The sequence below is a fragment of the Myxocyprinus asiaticus genome, chromosome 40 (genome assembly GCF_019703515.2).
Source record: "Myxocyprinus asiaticus isolate MX2 ecotype Aquarium Trade chromosome 40, UBuf_Myxa_2, whole genome shotgun sequence".
NCBI classification, from domain to species: domain Eukaryota; kingdom Metazoa; phylum Chordata; class Actinopteri; order Cypriniformes; family Catostomidae; genus Myxocyprinus; species Myxocyprinus asiaticus.
The window spans coordinates 18,217,643-18,236,775 of record NC_059383.1 but is presented as its reverse complement, the minus strand read 5'-3'; the positions used below and the strand labels follow the sequence as shown (position 1 = coordinate 18,236,775).

The window sequence follows — 19,133 nt, the reverse complement described above, 5'->3', positions numbered from 1 at the left end:
TTGATATGGTGATATATTAAGGTGACCATTATTCTCTTTACATGGTAGGGGTCAAATTTACGTACTGTGTTTTTCTTGGTATATATTATATTGTTAGTGTACAATGTCACAGTTATATCAACGAAGTAACAATGGAGAGGAACACATTGATAAGATTTTTGTAATATTCTTTATTGAAAAGCCTCTAAAGTATATTACCTCAGGCTGCGTTCACATTCTAATTCAGGTCTTGAAAAACAGTATTTTTGTTTAAATATGACAAACTTTGATACCTTGTTGTAAACATGCTATTTAAAGATGCTTTAAATTAAAGTGGTCAAGGCTTATTTGTTTATGGTGTTTTTATTTGTCTGCATATCTATGTATGCAGAGCTTGGGAAAAAAAGAGAAAAACATCATTAGCATAAAACAGAAAATGTAATATCTTAAAACGTAAGCATATGAAGCACAGGAGTTGTTAATGAAAAGATGTGATTTTTATTGTATTAGAAGTTTACATTTTGAATATGAACATCTGTAACTGCAAAAATGCATGTTTTTGGTAGAGCTCCAGGTAGTGTTCAGTGCTCATGGTCGTGATCTTCCATCTTTCTTTCCTTCAGAGTTACACTCACTTCATCAATTGCAGACTTAATGCTAAGGAGAATAAGAATAAATACACCAGGAAAGAAATACGACGTGATATGGGTGATCGCAATTGTTTAGACATGAGTATGTTTATGCACAAATCTCACCGTTCCACTGGGATGTTTTCCTCACAAAGATTAGCAAGCATATGGAAATGCTTAAGTGCTGACTGATACTGTAAAAAACAATGTTTAAAAACTGTTAATTGATGCTAATCTTGCTGTTGGCTGTGCAACCACAAATGACCCATTTTAGTTTAGCTGTAGAACAGAATAACAATGTCATATTTTTCTAAAGATATTCTGTTTTACTGAAAGCCATTTCCCACCTTTGGCTCATGCCAGTTGTAACACATGGCTCTGTAATATTCTACAACCTCCTTGTAGGTTTTGCACATGTGGCCTGTGCTGTCTGGTTTCTGAACACGTTTTGCTTGCTCTGGAGAATCTGTGGCCTTTTTAACTACCTGCAGCATGGAGTCCCTGATCAGTTCTCTTGCCTGTGGAAATGCATCACTTCATTAATTAACCATAGGAGGAAAAACTAGACTGATGGTTTGATGATCATGCTGTTCACAAGCAGTTACAGTGTTTATTTATTGATCTTTACCAGCATTAGCTCGCCCAGTTTGTTTTCAAGTCTCGCTTTTTCTTCAGGGCTCTTGGAAGAACTAATTTGTTTCTGTAAAATGGCCACAGGGACGTCTGAGCTGGGAACAGAGTCCATCCCTGCTTCTGGAGGAGATATTCTCTTACTGTAAGATCAATGGAATATCAATCAACACAAAGTTATATATTGACATCAGTACGTTACACATTACACAATACATTACATATAGACATATTACGATGTTAAGATTTATCTGAATTTCAATCCATGAGACTAGAGTAACACAGTACTAAACATCTTCAGAATAAACACAGGACAGAAATACCTTTAATTCAAAGTATATCTTCTTCCAACCTCTTGTCTAGAATGCTAAAGTGTCATCACATCACCATGGTAAAGATAATTTGCGGTTTGAAATTCAGACATCGACTGGCTATAAATCCGTTATGCGCTGTCGTAGACGTAAATAATGTTGCATGTGATTCTTCATGATTTGTGAATTCGGATGACATCATCCTCCGCTCCACAATAGGTCATTTAAATTTTATGACTCTTCATTTTCTAATCCAAATAGCTCCAAAAGTTGAACACCTAGAAGACTGAATCCACTTTCTTCTTGACCAGTCTGATCTGTGAATTTTTACACTGCAGTTTGTTTTCCTGTCAACCCTTTTTAATTCCTTGAGTTGTGAATATGAAAAATATGCGCTCTTCACTTTTAACAGCTATTTCCAGTAAACACGCAATCTGGGTTCATGCAAATTCACTTGTATTAGATAGAGCCTGATTTGTGAAAACTTTCACAATCACATTTGGTCACTCTACCCCCATTGCCTTGTGTAATAATAACAATAGGCTGTGTCAATAGATAAAGCCATCAGAGCCTGTATAAAGCCATCAGCTTATAATTCTAAAGCATCTAGACAGGTCATAGTAGGTTCAAATAAACCTCAATGATTTGTGAATTTTTTCACAGATCAATTTTTGTCTCTTAAAGGTGCACTCAGAAATCTAATCCAATACACTTTTTGTCAAATTCTGCAAATATCTCCTCACAGTCTGCTAACTGTCTGTTCTGTGGGTGGGCTGAAAAAAAAATCTAGTATTTGCACACAGCCCTAGCTCTGTAAATGGGACAAAAACAAAGTGGATTGGACCGATCCACACAGCACTACTCCAGCCAATCAGCAACAGGGGGTGGTTCTTGCACGTGCAAAGGATGGGGGGTGGAGGTAGAGCGAGAGGGAAATTAATTAGAAGAGCAATGGCAAATCTGGCTGATGCGAACTTTCTAAACTCCAAGGAGGACAAATGGCTGAGAAACAGACCAAGAGAAAAAGGTCAGACGAATATAAACTAAAAAAGAAGGATTATGATAAAGTCGAGGGCTAGGAGCCACGTCAACATCGGCATGGCTTTTCAAATCAAATCAAAATCACTTTTATTGTCACACAACCATATACACAAGTGCAACAGTGTGTGAAATTCATGGGTGCAGTTCCGAGCAACATAGCAGTCATGACAGTGATGAGACACAGATGAGACATATACCAATTACAATAAACATCAAATTTACACAACACAATTTAAAATCTAATATACACATAATTACACACAACACAATATACAAATAATAACATACAATGTACATTATACAATACACACAATATAGAATACACTTTATACAATAAAAGATAGTATATACAGTATATATAAAATGTACAGTAGGTTGTATTGTACTGTATTGACATTCAGGCTGTCGGTTGATAGTCAGTTGCCAGTGTGTTGTTAAGAGAATATAATTTATGACAGTCCAGTGTGAGATAATAAGATTAATAAAGTGCAGTGCTGATGTATATTGATTGTGAGAGATCAAGAGTTCAGAAGGACCATGTGAGTTCCTCAGTGATGTTTACACCCAGGAACTTGAAGCTGCTGACTCTCTCCATTGGTGCTCCATTGATGGTGATGGGACTGTGTTCTCTATCTCTTCTCCTGAAGTCCACCACAAGCTCCTTTGTCTTACTGACACTGAGGGAGAGGTTGTGCTCCTGACACCAGTGTGTCAGAGTGTGCACCTCCTCTCTGTAGGCTGTTTCCTCATTGTCAGTGATCAGACCTACCACCGTCGTATCATCAGCAAACTTAATGATGGCATTGGAGCTTTGTGTTGCCACACAGTCATGTGTGTACAGGGAATACAAGAGTGGGCTAAGAACACAGCCCTGCGGGGCTCCAGTGTTGAAGGTCAGTGATGAGGAGATGTTGCTGCCCATTCTAACCACCTGGCATCTGCTTGACAGGAAGTCCAGGATCCAGCTGCACAGCGAGCTATTTAAGCCCAGAGCCCAGAGTTTCTCATCAAGCTTGGAGGGCACTATGGTGTTGAATGCTGAGCTGTAGTCTACAAACAGCATTCTCACATATGTGTTCCTTTTTTCCAGGTGGGAGAGAGCAGTGTGTAGTGTAGATGCAATGGCATCATCAGGGTGGAGCGGTTGTTGCGGTACGCAAACTGCAATGGGTCCAGTGATGGAGGCAGCACAGAGCAGATGTAATCTCTAATTAGTCTCTCAAAGCATTTGCTGATGATGGGGGTCAGAGCAACAGGACGCCAGTCATTTAAGCAAGTGATTTTGGATTGCTTTGGTACAGGCACAATGGTGGACGTTTTAAAGCAAGTGGGGACCACAGACAAGGAGAGGGAAAGGTTGAAAATGTCCGTAAAACAGCAGTGGATAGACCTCAGGGAGGTAAAAGGCTTGAAGACGGATGCAGAAGTTGCTCTTTTTCTTCTCAATAGGTGGGTAACATAAATTCTGCTATGTTTCACAGAACTCATATATGCTGTTGTTGTGATGTTAGATTTAGTAGCAGGAGAGATGTGTGTGTCTGGAGCTGGTGTGCATAAGACCGTCTTGCGTGCATGAATTTGGGTGCAGAGCTTCCAAAAAAGCACTGAAGGGAGGGGTGTGTTTTTTTATGGCAGCTGAGTTTGAATATCAAGTGTTTCTCAGGAATCGCTGGATGCACCTTTAACCCTTTTTTTAGTTCTGTAGTCAACAGTTTACTGGAGTTACAGGCTTTGAGAGGTCACATTCTGCAAACACATGATAATTATGATAGAAAAATACTAGTTTCATACAAAACTGGATTTGTGAAAACTTTCACAGATTGAATTTACTCAGTTTTATGGCTTCTTGCATATTGGCATTGTGAAATACTAATTTTCTAAGCCATAAAACCAATAAACATCTTATAATTCTACAAAATGAGCACCTAGACGGGTCACACTAGGCTTAAAAAGACCATCCTGGTTTGTGAATTTTTTCACAGATCATTTTTTGTCATTTAAACCTTTTTTGAGTTCTTGAGTCAACAGTTTACCTGAGAAATCAGTGTTAAAGGCTTAGTGTTATAACTGCTCTGTGTTTTAGTCTTTCCCATTCATTTCCTATGGTGGGTCAAAAATGACCTGGAACACCACTAGTGTTCCTTTTTTGTCACGGGGCTAAACGTATCAAATCTATTCCAATTTTTTTCTTTTTGTGAGTTCAGATGGCTAATGAAAGAAAAGTAACCAAGCCTAGGCCCACTGAGAAAAATTACCCGAACACCACACAAGGGTTAAATAAAATGACTAGCTAGATGATATCAAAATTTGATTTGTCAACAAAAAAACAAAGCCAACAAACTGTCAAATCAATCTCTGAAATTTTTCACAAATCCAGTTGTGTGTAAAACTATTGTTTTTCCATCATAATTATTATGCGTTTCAAGAATGTGACTTCTCAAAGCCTATAACACTGGTCAAAACTGTTGACCCAAGAACTAAAAAAAATTGGTTAAATGACAAAAACTGATCTGTGAAAAAATTCACAAATCATGAACTGGAAAAATAGAAGACTGGTCAAGATGAGAGTGGTTTCAGTCTTCTAAGAGTCGTAAAATTTAAATGACCGATTGCGGACCGGAGGATGATGTCATCCGAATTCACAGATCATGAAAAATCACATGCGACATTATTTACGTCTACGACAGCGCATAACGGATTTATAGCCAGTCGATGTCTGAATTTCAAACCGCAAATTATCTTTACCGCGGTCATCAAATCACTTCTCTATTCTGTAACAGTACCATCCAATAGGGCTGGAGCGCACACAACATTACACAGACAGCATTAAAAGTGCTCAGATGTCACTGCTACCTGTTTCGAGGGAAAGTAGGCGATGTTAAAGCTCCTTCAGGAGGGCATCTGCGAATTCTGATGTTGTTGACGTTTTTGATTGTGAAACTGAAACTGCGTTATCTCCATGTCGGAAACACCTCGCAATGCTGCCCCCTAATGCCAAAGACAACTTACTGGCATGTTAATGTCTAAAAAGATTGGCTCACACAAAAATTCATTTACTCACCCTCATGCCATCCCAGATGTGTATGACTTTCTTTCTTCAGCAGAACACAAATGAAGATTTTTAGAAGAATATTTCAGCTCTGTAGTTCCATACAATGTAAGTGATTGGTGGCCAAAATTTTGAAGCTCCAAAAAGGACATAAAGGCAGCATAAAAGTAAAACACCCGACTCCAGTGGTTTAGTCCATGTCTTCTGAAGCAATCCAATCGTTTTAGAGTCTAATGGATTACTTTTATGCTGCCTTTTTTGCTTTTTGGAGCTTCAAAGTTCTGGCCACCATTTACTTGCATTGTATGGACCTACAGAGCTGAAATATTATTCTAAAAATCTTTGTTTGAGCTCTGCAGAAGAAAGTCATACACATCTGGGATGGCATGAGGGTGAGTAAATGATGGGAGATTTTTTTTTTTTAAGGTTAACTATTTCTTTAAAAATTGTTTATTAAAACAAAACAAAAATCGACTTTTCTTGGTAACCTTTCACAATGCTTTTATCATTTATTATTCTTACTCTTCAAAAGCCCTTTATGTAAAGATTGCTTTGTTTTACCCTTGCCCCAGACTGACTTTCAATCTTTAAATATTTCAATATTTAGTTTGTGAAAATGATGAATTTTATTCAATTTAAACACAAATTTAAGCTGTTCCTTAGTTGTGGTGTCATTTCCACCATGGCTAAAAGTGTTATACTGTATGTCAACAGTTGGTCATTGTTAGTAGACAAATTAAGTAAACTAGTGAGTGTGTGAAAGTGTTTTTTTTTCCACCTGGCCAAACGTGCCAAGACTAAAATGATATTAAGAACCAAAGAGATGTTTCTTGTCATGTTCAATAAATAATGTTCTTTTATTCCTTTATATTCTTTACACATAATGATACAATTGTATTTAGAAACCATATTGCTGTAATCTGACTGCCAATCCACATCCTGCATGCAATATGTATATTGTTTTGCATATTAATAAACTTTCTTTTGATATACTCCATAAAAATACATACATAAAATGATTTATTTGGCATGCTTCAAATTCAGATAGGATTTGGTTTGAGAGTTAAATTATAGATTCAATCAATCTTTACAAGTTAAAAAAAATATATTTATATCAAAGTAACAATAGAAAACATAAACTAATATAAAATGAACAAAATAGAAAATACAGCAAAAAAAAAAAAAAAAAAAAAACTGTACCAATTTATGTATTCAAAATGAATAACCCTAATGCCCATAAAATAGAGGGTGAGGCCAAGTGCACTGCAAATATTTGAGACTGTAGATTCTGACAACAAGCATGGCATACATTGAGTAACTTGGCAATTGGAAATGATGCATAGAATTTTGAAACTTTAGTAAACTAATTTGCCTTTGTGATAATCAAAAGGAAATCAACAGTATTATAACAGAGTATATTAAACAAAATGAGTAACATTCGACAAGTTACCCATTTATTAATTTTGCATATTAAATAGATTATATGGAATTTACACTGGATTTTAAGAAAAAAAGTACGTAATTTAAATGTCAGCGAATACAAAACTTTCAAAACTTTCTGTTCTACTGATGGTAAATGCTACTTCCACACACCCGTTTTAAACTTCCTTTTGGTTTAAGCTAATTCCTTCTTTACTACTGTTACTTTACAATTGAAAATTACATCTTTACCACTGTCACTTAATAATTTAAAAAGAAAGACCTCTAGATGGAGTCATTGATTTGGAAGTTTCCCCATTCCATTCCTTACCATTCAGGCTGACAGAGTAAAAATCTTTAGTCTTCAATCAAGCCATTCTGACATACTAGAATGCTGACAAGAACTTTGTCCAGAGAAATGCTTCCAATAACCTGTTTTTCTCATTCATTTCCTGTGTATTTTGGCACAGATTGCTGGTACCTCTCTCAGATAAGATGGCTCACAGGAAAGAAATGGTTGGAGTTCAGAAATTAGATTGATGGCCACAGCAAATGCCAGCAAGCAGTACAGACCATAAAAAAGCACTGGACCAGTGTTGGGAACATGCAAATGTGACACAGTCAAACAGACATCCAAAAGACAACTCTATATGCATAAATACACATGCAATATACAGGGGAACATGACAAACGATCATTAGTATACATATTAATAAGGAACATGGGGAAGAGAACTGATATGCACACATATTATAAATATACAGAACAACATGTATACGAATATTTATATTACACACACGGCTTTAGACTGTAACAAAAGAAAAAGGTGCTTATTATAGAGATATAAACTGACAGTTTGCTTTTGTTGGATTTAGATCAATGTATGTTGCATTCACTGACAATCTGAGCCTGAGAGTGAATACAAACTTAAAATGGACCAAAACGTCCAATTATGTAGCATAGACACTTCCGCAGAAGTTCGATGTACTGTGTTTTATCCAGACAATTTTTGCAGATATTGAGAAGACCTTGATACACCAAGAAAAAAGAAAAAAGAAAAACGACAACAACAACAACAACAGTATTCTACAGTCTTCTCTCAACTAGATGCACATGAATAAATAACACCGGAAAGTACTTGGGTATGGAATGAATGAAGCACATAGACCTCTCATTTCCTTATAAAACCCATGATGTTTTCACAGGGTACACAGGGAATACCACAAAATGGAACCACATTATTAAATAAATGACAATGATTTAGTTTGCTTTTGGTTACACTAGTTATGTTCAGAATGGAATATTACCATACTGCTTAATGCATATTGCACAGTATATACTGCCTATACTGCCTACTTCTTACTTTTTTAAGAATAGTATGTGGGCAAATGTTTCTGATAGAAGTATGCTACATTGTTGTCACAACTTGTCACTATGTTGCATGTGTCACCCAGTTAGAATTTGGAAATAAATAGTTTTGCATTTTTTATTCCAATGTTGTCTAAAATCTAAAATGAGTGTGCTCTTACTGCATACTAGGCATTTTGCCAGATCTAGAGGGTAATCCAGGTTTTTTTTTATTTCTTTTTAGAAAATGTGCAGACTGTCCACAGCAAATTCACTATATACTGCAAAAATAGAATAAGCAGTGTGGTAGTATGCCATTCAAAACATAACCCCACAGTCCCTTAAATATTTAAACCTATTCTGTCAAAGACCTTTGACTAAACTGAACATTAAAATATATCTTCCATAAATTCCATAAATGAGCTGCAACAGAGGAGTGGACAGACCATTTGACATGAACACTGACACACTGTCATGCACACACTCTTGAAGCCAGATATCCTGTGGTGACTCTGTTGGACAGGCTGCCAATCACTCTACTCCTCATCGTTCCCATCTGACATGGCTTGGAGTGAGATACAGTACAAAGACAAGTCCTGGCTTCTCAAGCAGAGAGAATGAGAAAAACACAGCGCAGAGGGGCACAGGATGTTATTGCATTAAACTGTATCAAATGAGGAGCCCTTGCATGTCCCTGTCAAACTGATGATGGAGGACAAATGATCCCTCACTTTTGTTGCAAAGTTCAACATAGTCAGTGTACGTGCTATATTAAAAATAAAAGGGAGCTTGCTTTTCAAATTCACATGCATCATCTGGATGATAAGAAAAAAAAGTGGAATTGCTTTAGCAGTTTCTGATGCTTGTTTCTCAGGGGGGTACAGTACCAGCAGAGGTCGAATCACCCAGGGTTCACAGTGGGGTGGTCTATTCCATGCCATTGCGCAACATCTGATTGGCTGCGATTAGCATGACGCTGATGATGAATGCCATTGCGAAAGCACAGATGAGGCTCTTGCGGACACACGTCTGCCGGTTCTTCTTTTTAGAATGCACTAATGGAGCAGAACAGAGCAAAGATGAAAGAGATGTAAAAGAAGAGAAGAGAAGAGTGCAGCTACAAGTAGTTTTGGACTTGGAAACAGAGCATCAGACATTATGAGAAGAGATGAGAGCACACAATAAGCAAAAACCATCCAAACAGAGAGAGTGATCCAGCAGTGTTGTTTGACACTGTGCATAATGAGTCTAAGAATAAACAATGATGAAACAGAGGATGCAATTCATATGGCTCCAGTAAGATGCCTCAGTGGACTAAATAAACATTACATGCTACTGATTGTCCTCTCTCTTTGCCTGCATCTGACACACACAGACATAGAATAAAATATTCTATCAGAACTGTTATGGACAAAAAGCAAAGTGTAACATTTCAACATTACAAAAGCATGCCACAGTGGAGGCTAATAATCCACACATTTTAAAACACTTAGACAGCCTAATTGGATTTTGAGGCATGAAACTGTTTAATTGAATTCACCTTCTTCTCAGGCCATGCATAACTAACTGATTCCATTCCATTTAAAAAGTTAGTTTTGTTATTCTAGGCTTCTACTTGAGATTAAATATTAAATTTCAGGCAAGACACTGAGACATAACTGGATACAAGCCTTTACGATCATTTCCCCATTTCTAAATTTCAATCATTCCCTTACTTTTGTCAGGTGATGAAAACATCTGGTTGAACAGCTGGTAAAATTATATGGTCAAAATTCAGGACATAACTGAGTAACAAATTAGACATTTACCAGTCGCCTTCCATTAAGCAAGCGCTTTTCATCCAAAAAGGGAACAAATGTGATGATGCATGATTCTGATTGCAGTAAATGTCAAATTCCTGGGTCACCCATTCTTAAACCCTTAACAGTGTAACAGACTACATGTAATTTGGATTATGTGATCAGATTACAAAACACAAGAACTGGACTCTCAGTGACTTGCAAATAGGAAATTGTTGATTTCATGTTCATTAATGTTTAATGAAAGGAGCGTAAATTGGTAATACAATTAAAATAAGATTAATCAAAACGTGAAAAAGTAATCCAGAAGTAATCAGATTAGATTACCTAAAAGTGTAATCTAAAAGATTATGTTACTGATTACAATTATAGTTGTATAATTTGTAATCAGTACCAGATTACATATCAGAAGTAATCTACCCAACACTGCCCCTTAACCATCAGTATACAACCAACACTGCCAACACAACAAGTTATTTCCCATGTGAAGGTTGTAAAACCATTGAACTGATACAGAAGTGAATTTTAAAGCTACTGTCAAAACTTCACGCCACACCCCATTCAGGCTTTCCCCAGTGTCTGTAAACTTGAATCAGTATGAGTATAAATTACACAAACTCTTGCAGGATCCGTCGATTAACATGAAACCCGATTGTTCTCTTTGCTATTTACCTCCCTGAAATTCAGTCTGGCAGTTTCCTGAGTTCTCCTTCAAACTCTCCTCCTCTGTGATGATGATGTTCTCGATGTCCTTCATGGTGAGATGGTCTCTGAAGGCTTGGAATAGGATGTGTTTGAGCTCCTCCAGGGACATCTGTTGCATGTCAAACTGCAGGGTGGAAACAAAAGAGGCCTGTCATCAAATCTCAGCACGGCTGGCTTGTCATAGATTCTCTGTGGGGCAGTGCTCAGATCGTAGAAAGTATGATGTGCAGTGATTTATTATCGGAGAATTTCTTTTGAAAGTGAAGTTAGTTGGAAATGATGATAATGACCAGTTGAGCATTGTTTATTAGCCAGTGAGCTCGCTCGCAAAATCACAAGTTAATCACTTGTTAGCTTGCACAATCACACACTCGCTCACTTACTCAGAACCCTAAATCAATCAGTAATACACTGGGCAATGCTGCGGTATATTTATCTTTCTGACGCAAACTGAGATATCAACATCAGCGTTGATGCATACAAAAGTTCTTCATATTTACAAGCCTCCCACCAAACATGGCTGTCAAAACTCCAAATGGTTTTGTCCGCTGATTAAATGATTCATGACATTTTGCTAATTGTGGTCAGCAATAAGAGATAACACATTTAAGAGTTTGTCTCAGAAAAAAACAAAAAACAGTCTAATTAGAACTGCAGCTCTGTTCTCATTTTATACTACAATAAATAATTGAACCACATTTCTGTAGAGACAGTGCTACACTACCTGAAGCTAGGTAAAAGCTGAATAAAGAAGAGGAGAAGAAAAAGATTAGGAGAAAGAGAGAATTTTTTTGGGGGTTGATTCAATAATTTACTATCACTGAGAGACAGCCCTGAACTTTTCCAATTTCCAAGCAAAGTCTGTGTCATGGGTCTTCTCAGAATCCTTCAATGAGCTTTGGTGGCAGGGGGTGTTATTCTGTCTAGTCAATAAATTATTGAACTCTATGAGAAAATATGTATTACATTGCTGAAAGTGTCCTACTCCATGATTCCATCCTTTCAAATTAATTTCTTCCAGACTATTTGCAAGTTGTACATTTGATTATTTTCATTGATGCTCCAGCATATAAAATGTGCATCATGTAAATACACAGTTATTTCATTACGCCGCCTTCCTTTCAGAACCTGCTAACCAACTAAAAAAAGGGTCAAAGCTAGTGTAAGTGTAAGTCTGTATTACACAGTTATAATCAAATGACTACATAAATATACACATTTAAAACACTAAAGTAACATACAGAGGATTAAACATTTCTGAATCATCATTCTGTATACTTCAATTGAAATGGAAACACACACTCATGCACGCACGCACACGCACACGCACACAACAGACAGACAACACACAGTCCTCCTGACCTTCAGAAGCTCATGATGGTTCCGTTATTGCACTCACTTCTGCCCCCCAGAGGAAAGATGAAAAATCAAAGCTGTAGAGATGTTATCACAGAGGACTGACGGAAGACGCCACTTAAACAAAGCCTTGTGTAAAGCCTCAGTTGGACACTATCAGCTGGGATTCTCTCTTTTGAGGGGTAAGATGACAGTACTGAGTTTGTATCCCTGTCATTCAGTTATTCACACCCATCCACATACATAGCCTACTCTCTCATGGGAGCCTTTTCAACATCCAAACTCAGCTCTATTTCCAACACATGTTCTCTGACTCTGAATCAAAGCTACGTCAAATAGATCTATTGATATCTTGGTGACGGAAGGTGAAGGTTTCATCTCGGCATTCCTTGCATCAGGCTGTTTTTCTCTTATTGTTTCTAATTACAGGTATATAGATGGTATAGACAGTGGCGTTTCTGAAGTTTTTGGGGCCATAAGCAAAACCACTCTTTGGGGCCCCCGCCCCCGCCCCCGCCTCCACAACACACCATCCACCCCAAGAAAACTACCTACCCCATTACCATAGGTATGGCTAATTTAATTCAAATTCCAACATGTATCACAGTGTGCTCCTATACTTTGACAATATTTCATTTTACATCAGAGAGTATCTTAACCAGGGAGTTTCGTAAACAGCGTTGCCTCACCTTGAGCGTCACAATCTGCATGTGGGTCTCTGATTGGTAGAATTAGCTCACAGGAGGGAGAGCATGTGCTGGAGAATGAGCATTCTGGGTCGGGTATGGGGATTTAAGGGTAGGATTGCACCAGTTTTGTGTAAGGTCTCATTTAAGTTGGAATGTAAAGTTCAAACTAAGGGCTTATTAACTACTCTTTAGTTTAGGCATAACTAATTCATTACTTCATTTGATTGCAGATTTTCTTAACGCATGACTTAGCTAGTAGGTTGTAAGCTGTCTTTAAGTGTAAAGCAATGTGTAGTTGCAAAATATGATGTTATTATGATTCATTTATTGATCCAGCATTATTCAAATTTGTAAACAGAAGTGTTGAAAAGCTGTGCATTTTAGGTTTATTTTGTTGCTGTTGATGTGCAACCCTTTTTGTTGCACCTAACTGTCATTGGTAATAAATAACATTTTTATTAAAATATGATGCATAAAAAAAAAAAAACAGTAAATATAATACATAGTATATTTAAATATGTAAATAATCGTCTAATATTCAGGAACAGTTTGCAAAATTAATACGAGAATTAACAAAAATACTAATACAACAGAATGGAAAAACTGGCATTTATTCATTTTAAAATCATATATATTTTGTATGTGTGGAAACTTGGCAAGCCAGTAACACTCAACGACGCACACAGGAAAGTATATAGTTTAGATGGGTTTCCTGCTGAAGAATCACTAGAAGTCTTTATTTTTAAACAATATTTTCTCTCTTAAATATCAACATCTGAATGTCTCAAGGATGTCTGTCACATAAACAATGTCATTCAATCAATTGCTTTTTTTTTCTCCTACCGTACCCGCTACTCCTGGTTGGAGGCTTCTGTGAATATTAAGTTTAAACGTATGGTTTAATAGTGCAACGCTCAAATATTCAGTTGTTTACGCATTTACGCTATAACTAGTCTAAGCGGTGTAACCGGCCCCCATGAGAGGGTGATGGGTTTGTCTGTTTCTATATATATATATATATATATATATATATGGCTTCACGCCATCCACTGCGAAATCCATGCTCAACTCACCACATGCCCCGAACGAACCACATTATAGCGATCACGAGGTTACCCCATGTGACTCTACCCTCCCTAGCAACCTGGCCAATTTGGTTGCTTAGGAGACCTGGCTGGAGTCACTCAGCACGCCCTGGGATTTGAACTAGCGAACTAGTGAACTCCAGGGGTGGTAGCCAATGTCTTCTACCACTGAGCTACCCAGGCCCCCAATTGAAGTTTGTAATTAACTTAATTGAAAGTCAGTAACTGTAATCTGATTACAGGAATTTAAAATGTGATGCATTACACTACTTTCTGAATAAAAAGTAATTAGATCACACCCAACACTGATAATCACAAGCAACAAGCAAAATGTAATTCACAAAGCAATAACACTAAAGCAAAAATGCCATCTATCAGTCTTTCATACAATGCTGGATCATGAGATATCACCCAAACATTTTACAAACCTAGAAAGCCAAGAGAGCTCCAGTTAAAATAGCCTAGATTATTGTTTAACATACAACATGGAAATTAAATGCTGATTTATGAATACAGTACCCTCTTTTACTCACAGAAAAAAATGTATTGCCCCATGATAACATGATAAAATCTTTATCTTGCACACCCAATTATCTAATGACACAATAAAGGAAAGACTGTGAAAGAAGTCTGTGGTTTGTGAGTAAATGCTAATGTATGTGTGACTGCTGGCTGTAAGCAGTTTGTTTGATCTGACAAGCAGCTGAAGGGGCTCTCCTTATTATAGATTAACACATATTGTGTTGCTTAATTTGCAGTGGTGCAATTTAAAAACCTGCATTGATTCCTATCTTTGGCCATCAATCCTGAAGAACCACCCAGTACAGCAGGTGATTAACATTTCAATTACCCAAGCGCTCTCATTTTAATGACAGGTATAAGATTAATGTGAGAAAGTAAACATCTCATTGAAATGATTTGGGGGAGCTCTAATAAAAAAAGTCAGAACAAACTAATTTCATAATAATAAACCAATTCAGAGAGTCAAAACAGCTGCACTTGTCATAATTTATGACTTGCATAAACTATTTGTATTCAATACATGCCTTTTGAACTGTAAATCCAACATACTTAGGGGGAATTCACTGTGTAGCTAGTGGCGTTTATTTGCACATGCTGTCTGCATCGTTTTAGCACTTGATTCACTGAAGGAATTATGCAATTCAGGTAACAGTACAAACACACTGCCAAAATTAGTGCTGATTGCAATTTGCTGCCATGATCAATAGAAAATTCACACAAGCATCTCTTTTCAATAAATTTCCATGTACCGCCTGCTTCCATGAGCTGTAACAGCGCGTTAATCACAGCAGGCAAATATCACAGACTTTTGTGAAAAAGACGCAATCTATAACAAACCAAATTTACATAGAATGGAAGTGTGATGTTTTGTTGCATGTTAAGTTATGTTTGCAATGAAAAGAATGACAATTAATTTATTTTAAATATTGATTTTGTAGCACTATTTCAGCACATTTAGAGCCTGATCAAACTTGATTGAGGCTGGTTAGTGAAAAAGACTCTGGTTTTTGCAATCAAATACTGTGCGCTCAAGTGGCACACCTGTTTAGTAAATTCGCCCCATTGTGTCTGAAACACCCCAAGATCACCATCTACTCCTAAACCCTGCCCCCCACCCCCCCACCCCCAACACCTAAACATGGTGTTAAAAGTGTGTCTAGTATGTGGCCAGCTCTCATGTCTCAAGCATAAGCGGACCTGCTCGCTGGGGGAGATGGGCCATGAAGAAATCTGTCAGAGGCTGATGTGTTTGTCTGACCCACTGAGCAAGGAACGAGGGCGGTAAGTGTCGTGTTGAAGGTGTCTAGCCACATTTGTCACAGTGAAAAAGGAGCTCTGCTCTCTTTCCTTCCCACTCCCGTCTGCCTGCCCTCCTCAATAACTCAGAGCCGCATTAGCATTGATGTAGAGCGATAAGCTACACTGATAGCAGAGAAGTGCGAAGGGAGATGTCAGCTTGGAGCACAGTACAAGAGAATTTCATAAACTTTTTCGCACTGATTAATGTTTGTGTATTTTTGTATACTTTTAATAGTGCTTTCAATTGATTATGAATTGTAATTATTTACATCATATGCTATTTAATCAATCAAATTAACCGCTATTAATCTCATATATCAATTTCAATATTTGCTGAGAAAAGCCCCCAAATGAAGATAAATCACATTACATTATTGTGGCAGACAAGTGAAGCATTGAAAATACATTATAAAAAGTTGCAACAGAGGTCAATATACTGTTTGTTTTATTTCCATATCATGAATCAATCACTGACCTACCGTCTAAAGCAATCCGTTTTGCTGTTTCGAGTTTGTCAATCTGTCTGAGCTACACTTAGTTGCCTTTCACACCAGACACATTATTGCATTCTGTGTGACCTATAAAGTTCTAAGCATGTGCAACAAGGATACCTTTGGCCATTGCGTTGTGTTTCTTAAGCATCTTGCACCATGAGCGGCGTTAAAAACAGGTTAACTATTAAAAACGTGTCTTGCAACATCTGCATTCCATTCTATTGTGCTGTGTCTAGGTGTTTTTGAATGCAAGAACACGTCCTGTGAACAGCCCCTTACTCATTCTGTGTTGCCTGCTCTCGGTAAGTGTTTCGGTGAGGTGCCCAAAAAATTGCACATTAATTTAGTGCAGCTGATGATAATTTTTCATCAGTTGCACTAAATTAATGTGCAGTTTTTTTCCATTGACAGCCCTACTTTTTACATTAGAATGCTGATCAAATGTGTTTTTTCTAGTGGTCCCTCAAAGCCACAGTTGAATTGAAGTAAGCTGATCTCTAATCAGGACAAGATGATTCAGAATATCTCTCACAGTCTGCCAGTCGATACTATATCACTCCTTCAAGCCATCAGGGGGGACCATCTGTAGTGTCTTATCAGTGACTCCAGTATCTAATTTCTGTGTGCCAAAAAGGCACTGAAAAATCATTTGAAGAACTTCAGTGTTTATAACCCAGCTATAACTTGATCTATAGTCTTAAACTACAAACACACACACACACACACACACACACACACACACACACACACACACACACACACACACACACATAAACAACGGTTGTCTGTGAAATAATTTCCAAAGCACTAACAGTCTGTAATTCAGCTGCCAGTTCTGCAACTGTCACTTTGGAAAGTGTGAATTGAACAGATGGTATTCGGGCGTATACGTTGCATCTGGGAGAAGGGCGATTGTAACAGGAGGGCCTGGAGTTTATCAGCCATTCATTACTCTGCATGGTCTCATTTTCATTCAGCTCCACAAATCCTGGACCAATATCATCTCTAGTTATTCTGCTAGCGGCTGTGGTAGATCAACTACTTGCACCATGACCTGGCTAAATATTGCTTTAAATTTCATTGCTCAGATTCCTATGGTCACAGCACATACTGCACACACACACACACACACACACACACACACACAATTGTGCATGTACAGTACGCATGCACCCCATACGCAGCACTATCAAGCCAAATACACTCATACAAACAAAACCGAATATGATATTTAAGACATGCAATGTCTCTGTCACAGTCTCCATTTGTAAACATTTGACATGGTTACGACCCATCTGCTCTTGGGCCTGATTGTTATCTTGTCATGTTAATGAGCCTCAGTGTGAAAGAGGAAAATTATATGTCCTACTTTTTTCTGCTCTCCATTAGCCGGAGTGTCCTAGAGGAGGGAAGGCAATCAGCAGAATAATTACTGACCAGCAGCTATGAGAGAAAAGGTATTATCTTAAAACACTTAAAGCACTACATACACCATATCTCTTCCCAAAAAGTGGTGTCTTAAAGGGATAGTTAATCTAAAACTGAAATTTCTGTCATCGTTTACTCACCCTCATGTTGTTTTAAACTCATATGACTTTCTTTCTTCTGTGGAATACTAATGAGGTTAGGTAGAATGACAGTCACCATTCATTTTCAGTGTATGGAAAAAAGATGTAGCCTAATAAAAGTGATTTGTGACTGAAGTTAACATTTCCTTTTTGTTTTATGGAAGAAAGTCATATGGGTTTGGGACAACATGGGGTTGAGTAAATGATGTAAGAGTTGTAATTTTTGGGTGAACTACCCCTAAAAGTGACGTTCACACGAACAGCGATTTGCAGAGACCAAACGTCTGGAAGTCAGTGATTTTCAATAAGAGTTGGTGAGACAATGTGGGAATGTCCAGCAATGTGACAAAGTTAACAAGAATTGTCAGCATTCTAAGTGAGTTTGATTGATTCATTAATAATTCATCTTGTTCAAGATATGGTGCATAATGCACTTTATATACAGCATTTTTTGTACAAATGCTTTACTCTCCAGAAGGTGAATCAGCAAGAAAACTGATAACTTGTTAAATTAGTGTAGCCGTGGTTGTAAAGGAACAACACAGGATACAAAAATATCTTTTTGGGGTTTTATTCTGATGGCTGCTTTAAAAACAAAAACAAAACAACAGTCATGGGGCTGTATAAAAAAAAGGGAATAAAAAATATAAACAAATATATAAACTATGAAGAAAAATGTTCCAAATGAGAACAAAAATTATTCACTGAATTTCAGCACAATGAAAAGTCAGTAGAAAGAAATACGGTATAATGAAATACGGTAGAGGCCAGTCATCACATGTGTGCCAAAATGTGATCAAACTCCACACATACAATCCATAAGTATCCCAAAGAATTATCAACTGATGAACAAAACCGGGAGCTCTCTTGCCCAATGTATGCTCTCACGTTCTCACCAGCACACAGCGGGTGTCGCAAAACTCTTAAAGGAGCCACGTCCAATTTATGACCAGTGTGAAATGACATGAAATTTTCTCCCCTGGTAAAAGTAATTGTCCTCGATGACTTAATACATATTTTTCTCTTCTTTAAAAGCTTCTCTAAAGGACGCACTACCCAGGCTTGTTAACACCTGAGAGAAGACTTCAGGACTGAGTGAAACAGCATTGCATGCTGATTTTGGTTCATTAAATGGGTTTGAGTGCATGCCAGCATTGGCTCTTTTAGTTCTTCTTGGTACTGGTACAGGCTTTTCGATCTCTGGTTCAGAT

The 19,133-nt window shown here is 37.5% G+C and overlaps 1 protein-coding gene across 2 annotated transcripts in view; it reads right to left on the bottom strand.

The window, feature by feature from the left end:
* Positions 1 to 6,482: 6,482 nt before the first annotated feature.
* LOC127431268 (calcium-binding protein 8-like) overlaps positions 6,483 to 19,133 on the bottom strand; it is a 54,706-nt gene continuing 42,055 nt past the window's right edge. For both annotated transcript variants that reach the window (XM_051681642.1, XM_051681641.1), the window contains exons 5-6: positions 10,877 to 11,033; positions 6,483 to 9,460 (exon numbers count right to left, since the gene is read on the bottom strand). In XM_051681642.1, coding sequence (XP_051537602.1) covers positions 9,333 to 9,460; positions 10,877 to 11,033 — 285 coding nt within the window. In that variant the 3' untranslated portion in view covers positions 6,483 to 9,332. The remainder of the gene's footprint in view (positions 9,461 to 10,876; positions 11,034 to 19,133) is intronic.